At 34.0% G+C, this 14,827-nt stretch overlaps 1 protein-coding gene across 1 annotated transcript in view; it reads right to left on the bottom strand.

The window, feature by feature from the left end:
* COL25A1 (collagen type XXV alpha 1 chain) overlaps positions 1 to 14,827 on the bottom strand; it is a 547,679-nt gene that overhangs the window by 6,666 nt on the left and 526,186 nt on the right. Inside the window, exons 33-37 of the mRNA XM_051965978.1 lie at positions 13,744 to 13,797; positions 12,072 to 12,098; positions 10,751 to 10,804; positions 5,453 to 5,530; positions 1,990 to 2,028 (exon numbers count right to left, since the gene is read on the bottom strand). Of these exons, the coding sequence (XP_051821938.1) occupies positions 1,990 to 2,028; positions 5,453 to 5,530; positions 10,751 to 10,804; positions 12,072 to 12,098; positions 13,744 to 13,797 (252 nt within the window). The remainder of the gene's footprint in view (positions 1 to 1,989; positions 2,029 to 5,452; positions 5,531 to 10,750; positions 10,805 to 12,071; positions 12,099 to 13,743; positions 13,798 to 14,827) is intronic.

Genomic DNA, 14,827 nt, shown 5'->3' with positions numbered 1-14,827 from the left:
AAAAATGTTGAAAACCTTAGCTTTAAAAGGCTTAGGGGAGACCTAAGTGGGATACACTGTATGCAGGGCCATCTCCAGTTGTCTCTTCCTGATGCCATGGTCCTCTTTGAGAACAAAAGACAAAGAACAACCATTGTACCTACTTCAGCTTCTATTCAATAACTCATTTCCTGAGGCCATTTCACTGAGAAATGTGAACTTTATAAACCAGAAACAAAAGTCATTTGAGCAAAGATTGAATGGCATTACATAAACTCAGTGACTTTACATTCCAATATATGTACATATATTTTGCTCAATATATGACTTTTGATGGACTGAACAAATGAATGAGCAAATTACTGTGAGACTTGTCGAAGTGATTTATAGTCCTATGACTATACAGGTAGGGTTTTTGACTTTTTTTTTAGAGTAGATCTCTGATTACATTGATATAGAGAACTTCTGTGAGGAAACTTTCTCTACCAAATTAGCACCAGCTTTGCATCTTATAGTCTTAAAGCATTCCCAATAGCAATGAAAGGTAGGAATTTGTCAAGGGTCATACAGCTAGAAAATGTCAAAAGTGTAACTTGAACCCATGTTTCCTCACTCTAATGTCAGCTCTCCCTTCACTATTTCATTCTACATCTCAAGAAAATAATGAATCATAGAATGTCAGGCCTAAAGTCAGAAACACGCCTCTTCTTGAGTTCAAATGTGACCTCAGAGACTTACTAATTGAATGACTCTGGACAAGTCACTGAATCTTGTTTGTGTTATGCCACAGTTCTCTTTAATTGTCCTGATTCAGTTTCCCTGAACGAGTTTCCCTTGTCTCAGTTTCCTTAACTGTTCTGTCTCAATATCTTTAGTTGTAAATCCCCCTCTGACCCAGTAAGACTGAGGACTATTTGCTCAAAGGTTATAAATTAGCAAGACAAACAAGAGAGTAGACCTCCTGACTCTTTTCTGTCCTCAAGGATTTACAATATCCCTCTAAAATATTCCAAGGTATCTCACTGATATCTTTACTTCTTTGTATTTAGACATCCTGTCTCTGGGTTTTTAGAATTTGTGGCCTCCCCCATCCTGATAGAGGTTTTCCCTCGCTTCTTACCCCTTCCTTTGTTTAGAGAAAAGGTATTTAAGAAGTTGGGGTTCCTCCATTCATTGCTGGAGGCTGGCGGCTGGTGGCCATATGTTGGACGCTGGATTCTTTGGGATGACAGTCTCCTCCAGCCCTGGGACCAACATGGATTCCTTGGTCCCAGTATACTTATCTCTGTCTGACTAGATAATTTGAGACGAGAGTCCTGTCCAGTCAATCTTACTCTCCCATTAATAAAATATTAAAAACTCTCTAATCTATCTCCTGCCTCAGTTTCTCCGGCATTACAATTTGCCTTAACTTCCTCTTCTGTAAAATGAGCTGGAGATGGAGATGAAGTCATGAAGAGTCAGTCACAAGCAAAATGAATTAACAACAAAATATAATAAACAAGCTCATATTTGTATTAAATTTTTCATATGTTAATCTAATTTTATCCTCATTACAACCCTGAGAGATGGGGTGTTGTTATTTTCTCTAATTTTCAGACTGATAGAGTTCAGCATTTTCAAATCCAATGACTAGTCAATCATTGTTTTACTCACTGCTGTTAAATATGTATATAAAAGGACAGAAATTGAGAATATTCAGAGGAATATTGTAGGAGAGGCAAAGAGACTGTACTGTACCAAGTCAATTTCAAAAAGGGTAGTTTCTAATGAATATAATTAGTAAAAATCAGGGACTGTTTTACATCCCTGTTTAGTTTGATATAATAATGAATAACCTGGGAACAAGATTATATAAAGAAATCTCTCCAGAAGACTCAACTTCAAACTTGCTCATTATCTGACTTTGCTGAAGGTTGTTATAAAATGCATAAAAAAAATCCAGAAAGCTTTATTCCACATCAAAGCAAAGTGAGAGGGTATTTTAAAGAAATACTTCCTTCATCTTACCTTTTGCCAGCACCCAGGCATTGGTAATCCATCCGGCCCCTATTCCAAGGAGAATAAAAAAGACATTTCTCAGTACCCCCAAAAAGGAGAAAACTTCATAGTTATTATGCTCAATGGCTTAAAAAATTGGATGCTCTAATCCTAAAGTTTGATTCTATACTTCTGTCTTTATACTTTATACTTCTTACTAGGATTTCTTAAAGTAGCATATGCTATTTCAATTCAGATAAAGGAAATTTCCTCTAGAGAGGGAATAGCTATATCTTAACAAATAAACTAAACGCATAACAATTTTGAAAACCACACTAAGAAGTTGACAAATTATAATATGGCTCCTTATAACTTTATCCTTAACTATCAAGTTCTGTACTACAACTATGGTTTGAATGTCTTTATTAAGTTTCTTGATTTATCTGTATGGAACTCTATCTCGTCAGAATTCTATGCATGATAAAGATAAATGATCAATTCCTTATCATTTCTATCTGAAGCTTACATTTCACAGCATGCTTAATATCATGCTTCTTTTAATTTTAAATTTTTCCTCTTTAAATCATCAACTACAGTAGAACCTCCTCATTTAAGTGAAGTAGAAGTCATGCTATAATTCACTATTCAGTATCTTATACAGAGCTGTTGGAGCCAGTTTGAATTTGCTTTGTGAGAACCAATTTAAATTTTTAGCCAATTTAAATTTTCAATGTGAGCATTTACATCTTAGATATTAGTAAATGCTAAAAAGCAAGTTTTTAGTTATTATTTTGATTAATAATTAATATTTTATATATAATATTGAATAAATATAATTAATTATAACACACATAAAATTAATTAATAATTTAAGCTTCAGAAAGTGATGGAGAAAACTTAAATAATGCAGATCAAATAATCTTCTTCAATAAGCCAGTTATAAATTTTTCTTAGCATACTACTAAGTTCATTTAGCCCTTGTCTACTTTTGATACAATGCACAGTACCTCATCTAGTAGAAATTAAAACAAACTAGCTTTCATATTTGTTAAACTTGGTTGAGAAATCATTTTTTAGTGTGCAGGAACTTTTCTTTTATTACAAAACTCATTCCACTTATATGTGTAGACATGCTCCAGATACAAATGATATCACCAAGACCATAACATTTGGAATATTATGAAAGCATGCTTATGTTTTTCCCATGAAAGATAACTATGAATCCAATGCAAACAAAAGAAAAGACTGGATACTTTTAAAAGTATAATTCTCTAAATAGAGAGTTAATATATTCTATTCTGAAAAATCTAATCTTAAGAACATTCATCTTTATAGAAGCGTGCTTAGCTAAAATTATAAAATAACATGCAGATACCTCAACCTCAGGAAATAAATATTCTTCATTTAAAAGTAAAAATAACAAAAAGTAACAAAAAACCAAAATCCTTAAAAAATGTCTTTACATATGGGGGAAAAATTTAGCTTTGCCAGATTGGTACCAGGAAAAGGATCAACAAAGAATTTTAGTATAAAAAGGAATTGCAGTTCATGTTAACAGAGAATAAGGAAGTGCTATATACTTTGTCAAAAGGAGAGACCATTAAATTGGAAATGTTAAGCGAAAAAGAGAGCAAGGTATTTGGGCTGCAGACCACTATATTCTTTAGAACGATGATGAAATGACCCTGCCAGTTTTCTTGGTCAAAGAGACTATGTTGCTATTTCATTATTATGCTGAGTTCTTATATGTAATGATGGTAACAACATGAGTCTGTCAGATCCACCCTGAGGAAGGCAGTGTCCAGAGGAGTCCCCAGACTTATAACCCTTGAGGAGGGGGAGAATAAGTAAAAGAACACTCAGCCTCTGTTAGCCCTCAAGTCCATAAACAGTGTTAGCTTAGCCAATCCCAGGGAAGCAAAAGTGGGTCTGCTTGGGAGTACTCAGACCTAGGAAGGGCAATATGTCAGGAGGAACATGGATACATCAGCCCAAATCAGGGGATCTTGACAGAAGAAGAGATTTTTTTTTTTTTCCCCATTATGAGCTGCATTGACCAAGAGAATCTGCTCATACTCGATCTTCTTTCAATGGATCAATCAGATTAGTGAGTCAGGACAAGATAAGGTGAATCTTGTTGTTTAGGATGGAACATGGACATATCCCGATAAGCTGCGAGAAGCACGGGAATCTGGAATTCCTGACATGGAAAGAAGTTTGTGGAATGTGATAATGAGAGTCAAGTAGAGATTTTGGGCCAAGATGGAAGGGTCCATTTTTAGTTGAGATATGGATTTTTCAGTGGATATAAGTTTTCCCAGGCCTTGGAAGGGTTAAGGTGACCTTCATAAATGATTGCACTCAGATGGTTGTAGGTGAAAAGTTTCTACCCAGGCCCTTCATTTTTATGAGGACTTGAAAAGAAGATACTCAGTAAATTCTATGTCAATGGATCTAGAACTAAGGTAATATTAAGGATCAGACTGAGTTCAGTCAGGAAAGAGACAGAGCAGTCAAACATTCTCTAGTTCTCTAGAACTAGGCTTATATCAGGACAGGCTTTAAAGGTAAACTGTAGGCACTTTTTTTTTTTAACTTTTAAACTTTTAACACCTCATAGTGCCTCCAATCTTATATCATATGAGGTAGTTTGCTATTATTGAGAAGTAGGGATCATAGATTTAGATCTGGAAAGAACATCAGGGGTCCTCTAATTCAGCCTCGTCATTTTACATATGGGAAACCTGAACCAGAAAAAAGGAAAGTGACTTGGTCAGGATCCCACAACTATCTGACGCAACTCTTCCTGATCCTAAGTTTAACACTCCATCCACTATGCCACCTGTCTATAAAGAAACTTCTTTTAATTTTCTCCCTTAGTGAGTCCAGAAACTTGGAGTGCAATATGGAAGACTGAAATCTGAAGAAGGCACTGGTAAATTGGAGACATGTATCTGCTGAAGAGGATAAATCAAGGAGGTTCCTGTTTAGAGATAGTCTGGTACCATCAGGTTTATTTCTTCCATGAGAACTAATATCCTTCCATTCCACTTTGAAAAGTAAACTGAAAGTAAGCTTCCAAAACTTAACTTTGGCATTAAGCTCTTCTCCCCATATAAACAAGAACTTACTGATCAAGGCAAAGATTTATTTTTCTTTTTAATGAAAAAAAATTAAAATAGAAGAAAGTAATTAGTTTATGACCTTTTTCAAAGGATACAGACATATGGAGGCCATGTGAAGTGTAAATAAAAGACCAGGGTGTTAATTCACATTCACTGATAAAAACAAAAACCCAAATCCCCAAAACTATAGTGGATTTCTCCACCTTGCATTAGTTTCTGGAGGGGCCAAATGATCCATGCACATGCCTATAAATATGTTGAATATGTAAAGATTGCTTCAGAAAGGCTTGCTTTACATTTTTAAAGTTTGATGTATGATCACACAAAGGAACTACATGCAGGGTTGATAGGAAAGAGAAATACTGTACCAATTGGCAAGGGGCATCCAGCCCATCCAGGCCAGGCTGACCTGGCTCCCCTTTTTCCCCCTTAACTCCACGGAATCCCTGTTTGATGAAGATTAACTTGTAACATTATTGACAAAAGAAATGTCTTTAAACACTGATATTGCTAAGAAAACATGAGTTTGTAGCCATAAAAGACCAGGAGAGGAACAATTCTGGAGTAGCTTTCAATGGCACAGCTCCATGAAAGGGTTAGCATCTTTTAAATGACTTCCCTTTTAAATTGAGATACCATTCAGCCAATGTTGTTTTCTCTTTCAGTCTTATCTGTGTATTTGGGAGATCCATTTTAAAATTAATATATTCAAAGTACTTAAGCTCGAGAAGAAAAGATCCTGTGATAAGGACAGGTTCCCTAGGACTGAATAACATCTCTAACAAGTGACTGTAATAAGATACTTCCAGTTTGTTCCTCTCGCATTGTTTTATTTTAAGTCTTATTTTACCCTAGACATCAGAACAGACTTCTATGAATGAGACATACCAATGGGCAAGGTGCATCTAATCCAGGAGCACCCTGTTCTCCTTTCTCCCCTTTGGGCCCCTTTTTGCCTTTCTTTCCCTTTTCCCCCTGTAGACACAATAGTTTGGATAAAACAGAGATTTCATTTTGGGGACAATGGTAGTAAAAAAAAAAATTGATTAAAGGATAATTCTAGTTGACAGAAGCCTGAATGGACATTTACCACTCTATTCTGACTGGGATGAAGAATGTGTGGAAAATCCTACATTGTAGTAGACCACACCAGCAGCCCATATGAGTCCTGGGTATCTTGAGATTTGAGGCAAGGTTTGAGAGATTTGAGCAGTCTTGAAAGGGAGAACTGACAGATAAACCAGAAGGAAAATGCTGATGTTTATTCCATCCACAACATCCTCAAGGAAGAGATTTTTCAGTGACACATAATCTAGCTGGGTTGAAATAAATAATAACGGGGTGGTAATCAGTCTTGTCAGGTGCAAGATAGCACAGTGGGTCCCAAAAGGGCCCATTAATTACAACAAATGAAATTTCCAAGAAGGCTGGTTCCTTTGTTCAACTCATCTCAACGGAGGGCATGAACTTTTTAACCTTGCAGCAACAGACTGAGGTCATGTTAATCTAGGGATACTAGAAAAAATGCTCTTCGACCTCCACTTTCAGAAACAATGCCAGATGTTTTAACTTTGTTTCTCAACTGTTGGTAGCATTTTTAAGACCATCTGAAATTGCTCAGAATCTTAAAATATGTGGATACTTAGTTATAGACTTTATTAAAAATGGGATTCTTTCCTCAAAAGCCAGTGTGACTTTTAGGGATGGGTGATTGAAACCATTTTGCTTATTTATTTTTCTGAAGGCCAATTAAAGAGTCAGGAGTATTTATATGTCTTAGGTTTTGGATTATTAGTTGTTTTTTTTTTTTTCCAGTTTATTTTCCCATTGATTCCTTGCCAGATGATCACAGTGGTAAATGTATTTCTGGCCTACTCTCAATTTAGGAAAAGCATAAGTTGTTCTGTTTAAAATAGGAAAAAGCAAGGTGAACTCAGTGATACAAATATTAAAAAAAATGAGATAGGGATGATTATGAGGTGGATAGTAGCCAAAAGGAAATTAGTATCAGCTGTCAATTAGACATGGTAGGAAATTTAATTGGAAAGAAGAATTGTTTGGATGGAGGATTTTCAGGAAAGGCAGCAAAAAGAGGAAAAGAAAAGAATGCACCTTTGGATAGGTAAACATAGTCAATAAATAACAGTTTTTACCAAGATAAAAACACATGGAAAATCTATATGTAGGGTAGAGGCAGGTTTTGACACTTTAAAAATAATTTATAAGGCAAATTAGTATTTAAAGGAGAACACAACACAAAATGTAATGAATTCCACAATCAGATTAGTGCATTCATTTTGCAATCAGGCTATATAATGAAATTAAGTTTAAAGTAAATGCCAAAGCAAATAATCAGACTCATCAAAGAAGGGGACCACAAAGTACAGAAAGATAAAGTATAAGTATTAATTTTGCCAGAGGATGAGTGAAAAATTCATCCTCTGGATCCTGGGTGCCAAAAAGCCTTTATAAAAAAGCTTTAAATCAAAGCCATGGGTCTCTTAATTTTAATGCTGGGGAGAGATGAGAAAGTCTTACTTGGCTACGAACAAAGACTGGAGCCAAAGGCTAGGTCATTAGGAAAGTAGATAAACCAAGTAAGTATAGTTAGAGTAATATTTCAAAACATTTCAGTATTGGAAAGTGAATGCATATACTTTAGCAGATTTTTTTTAAAGTACCTCAAATGGAATAGCTAAGAAGACCTGGATTCAAATTCTACTGCTAACACGCACTGTGACTCTGATTTTTCAGCACTTTAAGCAAGTCTCTAAAACTATTTGTTCAGTCGTATCTGACTTTTTGAAACCCCCTTTGGAGTTTTCTTGGCATAGATTCTGCAGTGGTTTGCTATTTCCTTCTCTAGCTCACTTTACAGATGAGGAATTGAAGCAAACAGGGTTAAGGGATTTGTCTAGGATCACACAACTAAGAAGTATCTAAGGCCAAAATGGAACCCATGAAAATGATTCTTTCTGATTCAAAATCCGAGGCTCTATCCACTGTGCTACCCAGCTGCCCTATTCTAAATCTACGGTTGCAGAAAAGGTGGCAGCTTCTAAAAGCAGAGAAATAGTTACAGCAATGAAATTGCTGGACTAATCGCTATACCCTATCCTGGAGAGAGAACTAATTTTGGATTACAAAGGTCATTCTTCCTGTGCTATATGTAATCATGATCAGAAATCATGGGGATAAATCTTGCAGATTTTACTTTATGTTATTTTGATAATTCAAGTAGATTAGACACACACTATCCAACTTTAGGGAGCTCGATGAATGCTGGTACGGAAAGGGTTTGTGAATTAAATGAGAGGCATGCTTCAGGTTCCAGGAGAAAGAGACACTATTTTACAAAGGCTAAGGAATTATTGTAATTATCACAATTACCAAGAATCTGTAATGTCTTTTTGTGGAGCTGAAAATAGATATTGGTATTGTTTCTGCAAGCAGAATAGGTGCCTGTCATTGATAGTTTCCATGTGCCATGCTAAGAGTTGATGCACAAGACATTAAGGTTCACCCTACAGTTCTCTCAAGGGTAAAATTGTTACTCCAGGCCTAGAAATTCTAAAATATCCAACACTGTGCTGTTCAATTGTACAATTCTCTGTAACCTCATTGGGGGTTTTCTTGGCAAAGATATTAGAGTAGTTTAACATTTCCTTCTCCAGATGAGTTTATATATGAGGAAATTGAGACAAACTGGGTAAAATCACTTTCCCAGGATCACACAATAAGTGTCTGAAGCCAGATTTGAACTAGAGTCCTCCTACTTGAGGCCTGTTTCTCTCTCTCCCTCTCTTCTATAAATCTATACATAAAGACTGTAATTTCATTAGTTTAGAGAACTTTTTGATGTGGAAAGTACCTTCAATAATGTAGACAGGCAGTAGTACTATTCAAGTGAAAAAAAAAGCTATAAAGCAATTAAGTACATGATTTAGGAGATTAGATTTTTATAATACAATTTTATAACACAAATTAAAATATTCCATTCTCTCTGAGATTAATTCAGATTTTGTTGCAATCACCCCATAGAGTAATCTGAGAATAAGAACTCAGAGCTGTTTAATAGCAATGTATAATATGAAGGCCTGGGACATTAAAGGGTTCAGTGACTTGTCATTAGTCAAATAAGTATATATTAGAACCCAGTCTTGAATCTGGGTCTTTTTGACTACATGGTTAGCCTTCTCTTTACCATATCTCATTGCCTTTTGAATAATATTTACAGTTTTTTTTAAAAAAGACTCTTAATTTTATTTTTTAAATAATAGAAATATTTTAATTTGCACCCACCTCCCAAAATTGTTATGAGATTCCAATGAGAAATATGTAAATTTTTTGTAATCCTTAAAGAGTCATATAAATGCTATTTTAATTTATATTTTGTTAGAGTGTTGTACATTATATTTTAAGTTAGCTAATCTTTCACTATGATGACTTTCTCTATGAACAGTTGAAAATTAAATTAGACATCTATATTTACAGCCAGGTTAACTTTTTGGTTTTAGGATGTGCCTAACAAAATGATAGGATAGATGGAAGAAGGGAAAAAATCCAGGTTTTCTTTTAATGATATTTACTTTTTTGTTTAATTTGTTACTGTCTGAAATGCAGTGACATTCACACACACACACACACACACACACACACACACACACACACACACATTCACCAGGACCAGTGAGCTCAGTGACCCAGTAAATTTGACCTGTTGAATAAAATACAGTACTAGTAGTGGACTGCTACACACATATACCCACAGTTTAAATTATAGTGATTCAATACTGCAACTGAAACAGTTCCACTAGAAAAAGAAAAAATAGTTATGAATTGTTCCTCAATTCATAAACACTCCCCTTTTTTAAATAATTAAGAGTGCCAAAAATACTATTGATGTCAGAGCAAGGCAAGATATAAACTGTCCTATATCCTCTCTGCAATATAAATATGAAAGATTTTATATAATTTACTAAAGTCTGATACTACATATGTTGCTTTTTGTTACAGCTAAAGTCATGAAAGCTTTTCCCTACTATTTGAATTTTTAAAGCCTGATTCTGATACCAGTAATGTAAAACCTGATCATATCAATTATAAAACAATTAGGATTTCTCATTTAAAAACTCATATTTTTCATTTAAACTTCAGAAAATGGAAGAGTTGAATCCAAAACACATTAACTTTATAATTTAAAGTAAAATAATCACCCAGCCTGCTCCTTACTTTCCATTTATGAAAAGTAGAACTATAGTAGGCCAATTTTTTCCCCAGGCATAAGGGTTTATGTCATGAAGATGAAACCCATGGCAGAAACACATTACTGAAAGGTACAATTTAACTCCATTCAGTGACCCAGTCAATGTCATTAGCCTTCATTTGCTGTGCCTATCCACTAAATCTCACAAGAGAAGTCTGGGGAAAATATAGTCTTATGAGGACAACAGGGATTAAAATCTATCCTTCATTTGAGACAGCATTAACTGCAGTTGGCAACACAGGTTTCTTTAGATTCTCTGGGAACCTTGACTATAGATTTTAGTGTCTGCTTATTTTTGGCACACAGGATAAGGGAAAGATTAAGCATATAAAATAGATATGAGGCTGAAGAAATGGATGGAATAGAATGAACAATATGAAATAAGCAGCATCAAGGTTACCTTTTCTCCTTTCTCTCCTAAATCACCCTTTTCTCCTCGAGGACCAGGAAAACCCTATAAGGAAAAAACCAACAACAAACAAAAGCAAAAATATCTATTGGTCTAATGTGTCAATAATGTTGGGGAAATAATCAGATTTATTGTTTTCCTACAGACAGAAAGAGTTAAGAATATCCCAAATAACTTCAAGACCAACTTATTAATTACATTATAAATTATTACATAATAATAGCTGACACTACTATAGTGTTTTAAGGTTTACAAAATAGCCATATGACAAAACATTTATGGAAGTCTGATCAATTTCCTTAACTTCTCAAAATTCCCTTTACCCACTGTATTGATGCTTTTCAATTAATTCCATCAACTTCTTGGCTTGTCTCTCATAATATGTCTCAATTACTGTATTCAATTTAATGTATTCAATAGAACATAAGCTCCTTGAAGACTTTTCATTTTTTAAATAAAATAGAGACTGTTTCATTTTTGTCTTTGTATTCCCAATTCCTCCCACAGTGGCTGGCATATAATAGGTACTAATTGGTTGCTGAATGCTGGACTCTGGAGAGATTCATGGCTAATATATTTTAGGAAATATAAACTAAGGATATATACAGTTTAGATCAAGCTTCAATTAAGAAGAAACTGAAGAATGTTTGAAATAACGTATATAAAGCTTTGTAAACCTTAAAACAACATATCTGTTAACTATTATTGTTAATCATGTTAAATACAGTTAATAATGATACTAATAATAGTGACAGAAATTATATCACCACATGTGAGCACTTTTGTATTTTTTTGAATTATTATATAAATTAGATGTGACTCCACCAATAAAATCACAAGTAAATTTTCTTTCATTCCAATTCTATTTAACTTTGTCAACTCTCATTAGGCAGCTACTGTGCGCTGAGTACTAGTTATAAATCACTGGCTCACAGATGAAGAATTGGAGGAACCTCAGAGGTTATCTAATCTTAATCCTCTCACTTCCAGATGAGGAAACTGAGGCTCACAGAGATTAAGTGATTAGGCCAGATTCCACTGGCACTGTAAGTGGCAGAGCTACCAGCTAAATTCAAGACTTTTAACTCCAAATCTAGCAATTTTTCCATGATACCTTTTCTATCTGGGAAAGTAATTTTAAAATGTTACTGTTTACTACCCTATGTTCATTACATACAAACATTTGTGATACACCTCATACTCCCTAATATGCACAGTGAATGGTAAATAAATAAGCAATATCCATGCTGTTATAGCCATAAACACACTAGTATCTGTTACTATAGGAATGCTTATTGTAAGTTTTACTTACATCAAGACCAGGTTCTCCATCCTTCCCCTGCCAAAGAACCACATGAGCTACATTATTGCTCCTAAGCTTAGGCTATTGCTTCACTACTCAGGACTCTCACTACTAAGAATGACTATGTTAGAATATGAGCATACAAATATAAAAATGATTACTTTGGAAGTAGAAAAGTGAACTTTTAGTTGAGTCACATACATTGCTTCTACTAGTCAAGTGAAAGATGATGATTCATAATTCCTACAAATATTATATGAAAATATTACACAGTCATATAGTTAATAACTTTGGGGATAAAATTTGAATTGATTCAGATTAATTCCAAGTCCTGCACTCTCTCCACTGTATATTTTAGCTACCTCTAAATTGATAAGATTCTAGCTCCTTCACAGTGAAGGAAGGGAAGCATGTTTCATTGTTAATGTTATTGTCAATTTTTATTTATGATACTTCTGGTCTCTCTCTCTCTAAATCAATTTGAAAGGAGAAAGTTTTAAAAATGCTACTTTTAAGCAGAGTTTGTAAATAAATGCTGGCCAAAGATAAAAAATTCACAACCTGCTTATCCAGTGAAGATTTCCTTTCTTATAGTATAATACATACTACTGAAACAATATACTCTCTCTGTCAAGTTCAGCAATCCATTCAATTTCAGCAAGAAATCGGCTTTGATTCTACCAGTTTCAAAATTAGAATGTGTTAAGCTCATTGTTTGAGTCTTATTTGTTTTTAATTTTAAAAAAGAAGACATATGTAAAGTAAAACAATCAGAAAAAACTTGATCACATTTTAACAATATTTTGTATATTTATATTATTATATTATAATTTTAGCAAAATGTTCCTTGTATCAATTATAGTTGTATAAATTTCATTGTTTCCTTTATAATTTCATTTCTATATGCCTGAGAATTTTCAGAAGAGAAATGAAAAGATAGTGATATATCAGATTTAGCTTTGCCAACAGATCATTTCTTCTTCTAAGGCAAATTTTTCTTCACATTTCTAGTGAGACCTTGAAGACTTAGATCAGTGTGCCAGACAAATTCTCAAGGACTATATATTCAAATCTCTTGGAGCTGTGGGAATTGTGGGCGCTGATGTGTAGACAGAACTAGAGAAATGAGCATTAGCATCAATAATTTTGGAAAAGCTAATTTTAAGAGTAATAATACTTTCTATATAACATATTAAATAACGTTTAATGCTGTTCAATGTTAGTTTCATATAGCTAAGAGGAAAAAATAAACTGAGTAGTAAGGCTATTAAATTCTGATTTCTTGGTAGAATTTCTGTATCAATTTTTGACGCACTAAACTTTTAATGATGGGCACCTAGTCAAATTAAATGTTACAAATGAAAAATTAGAAACAACTTGAAGCCAAGATTGCACATTATCCTGGTTTGTTCCAGTAATAATTTAAAAGTAGTTTCTAGTTCTCTCTCTCTCTCTCTCTCTCTCTCTCTCTCTCTCTCTCTCTCTCTCTCTCTTTCTCTCTCTCTCTCTCTGTGTTTCTCTCTTTCTGTTTTCTCTTTCTCTCTCTGTTCAAGAAAAGATAATGGTATTATTGCTGAAGCAAACATAATTATGGATGTAAGTTTATTTTATTATGAAATGATTGAGAAAATAGGTGACATTTCATTAATATATGGACTAATGAAAGTTACAGTCAACTCACAGGCAAACCATAAGTTCCTCTGGGTCCAGGCTCTCCAACAGCTCCCTTTTCACCCTAAAAAAATACATATATACACACACTTTATTTTTGTATTAGCCTATCTATAAATTTTTTCTTTAAAGTTCACCCATAGCATTCTATCAAAATTCCAGAGAAATAGTCTCAATCATTTCAAACAATTTGTTATGAGTAATGCATAGTTGTAACATACATATTTGACTTTATTAAAATCACAGATGAAGGACTTATGGCAGCCAACTCCCATCAACTCTGTCAGAGAGGTTATTTGTCTAAAGTATTATAATTGAATTATTTATTTACAGTATGGGTTTTTTTCCCAAGGATTTTAAGGATGAAATGTTTTGATATCTTCTACTAGACTCAATGGAAATGGTGTAAATTTGTTGTTGCTCCTTCAAAGAGCATTTAAAAATTATTAATCTTTCTTATTAGAAGTTGTCCAAGGTATGAATTTTGTCTTGTTTTGGGAAGATCTAGGTTTCCATTAATGCAGAGAATACCTTAATAAGTATAGGGTAGGAATTTGTTTGTAACTTAAAACCTTAGGTACTGAATCCTGAAAGTACTTAGTGGTTATGTCACACAGCTATTAATAGCTAATACTACTAATTACTGATAATTACTTTTAATTGATGATTAAAAGATTACTAATAATTCCTCATCATAATTACTACTAATAATTACTATTTATAGAGCCATTTGAGGGCTACAATATATTTAATAAATGTTACCTCATTTGATCTCCATTGACTTCTGGAGAGTTACTATTAACTCCTACTAAATCCTTTTAGTAGATGAGGAAACTGAGGCAAGCTGAGTGACTTGCCCAATATCATACAGCTAATAACTATCTCAGACTAAATTTGATCTCATATCTTCCTGTCTTCAGGTCCAGCACTCAGACCCAACATTGAGTCACCTAGAACCTAAAACAAGACTTGAACTGGTTTTATAGTATGAATTTCTTTTTGGGACGGTGAAGGAGAGAAATTTTGTTATTTCATTGATCTGGGGAATTTTTAGTGAGGAAAATCTAGCACAGATCAGATCTTACTGTGGAATT

The sequence above is a fragment of the Antechinus flavipes genome, chromosome 6 (genome assembly GCF_016432865.1).
Source record: "Antechinus flavipes isolate AdamAnt ecotype Samford, QLD, Australia chromosome 6, AdamAnt_v2, whole genome shotgun sequence".
NCBI lineage: Eukaryota > Metazoa > Chordata > Mammalia > Dasyuromorphia > Dasyuridae > Antechinus > Antechinus flavipes.
The sequence above is the reverse complement of the archived record's forward strand: the minus strand, read 5'-3'. Positions and strand labels throughout refer to the sequence as shown.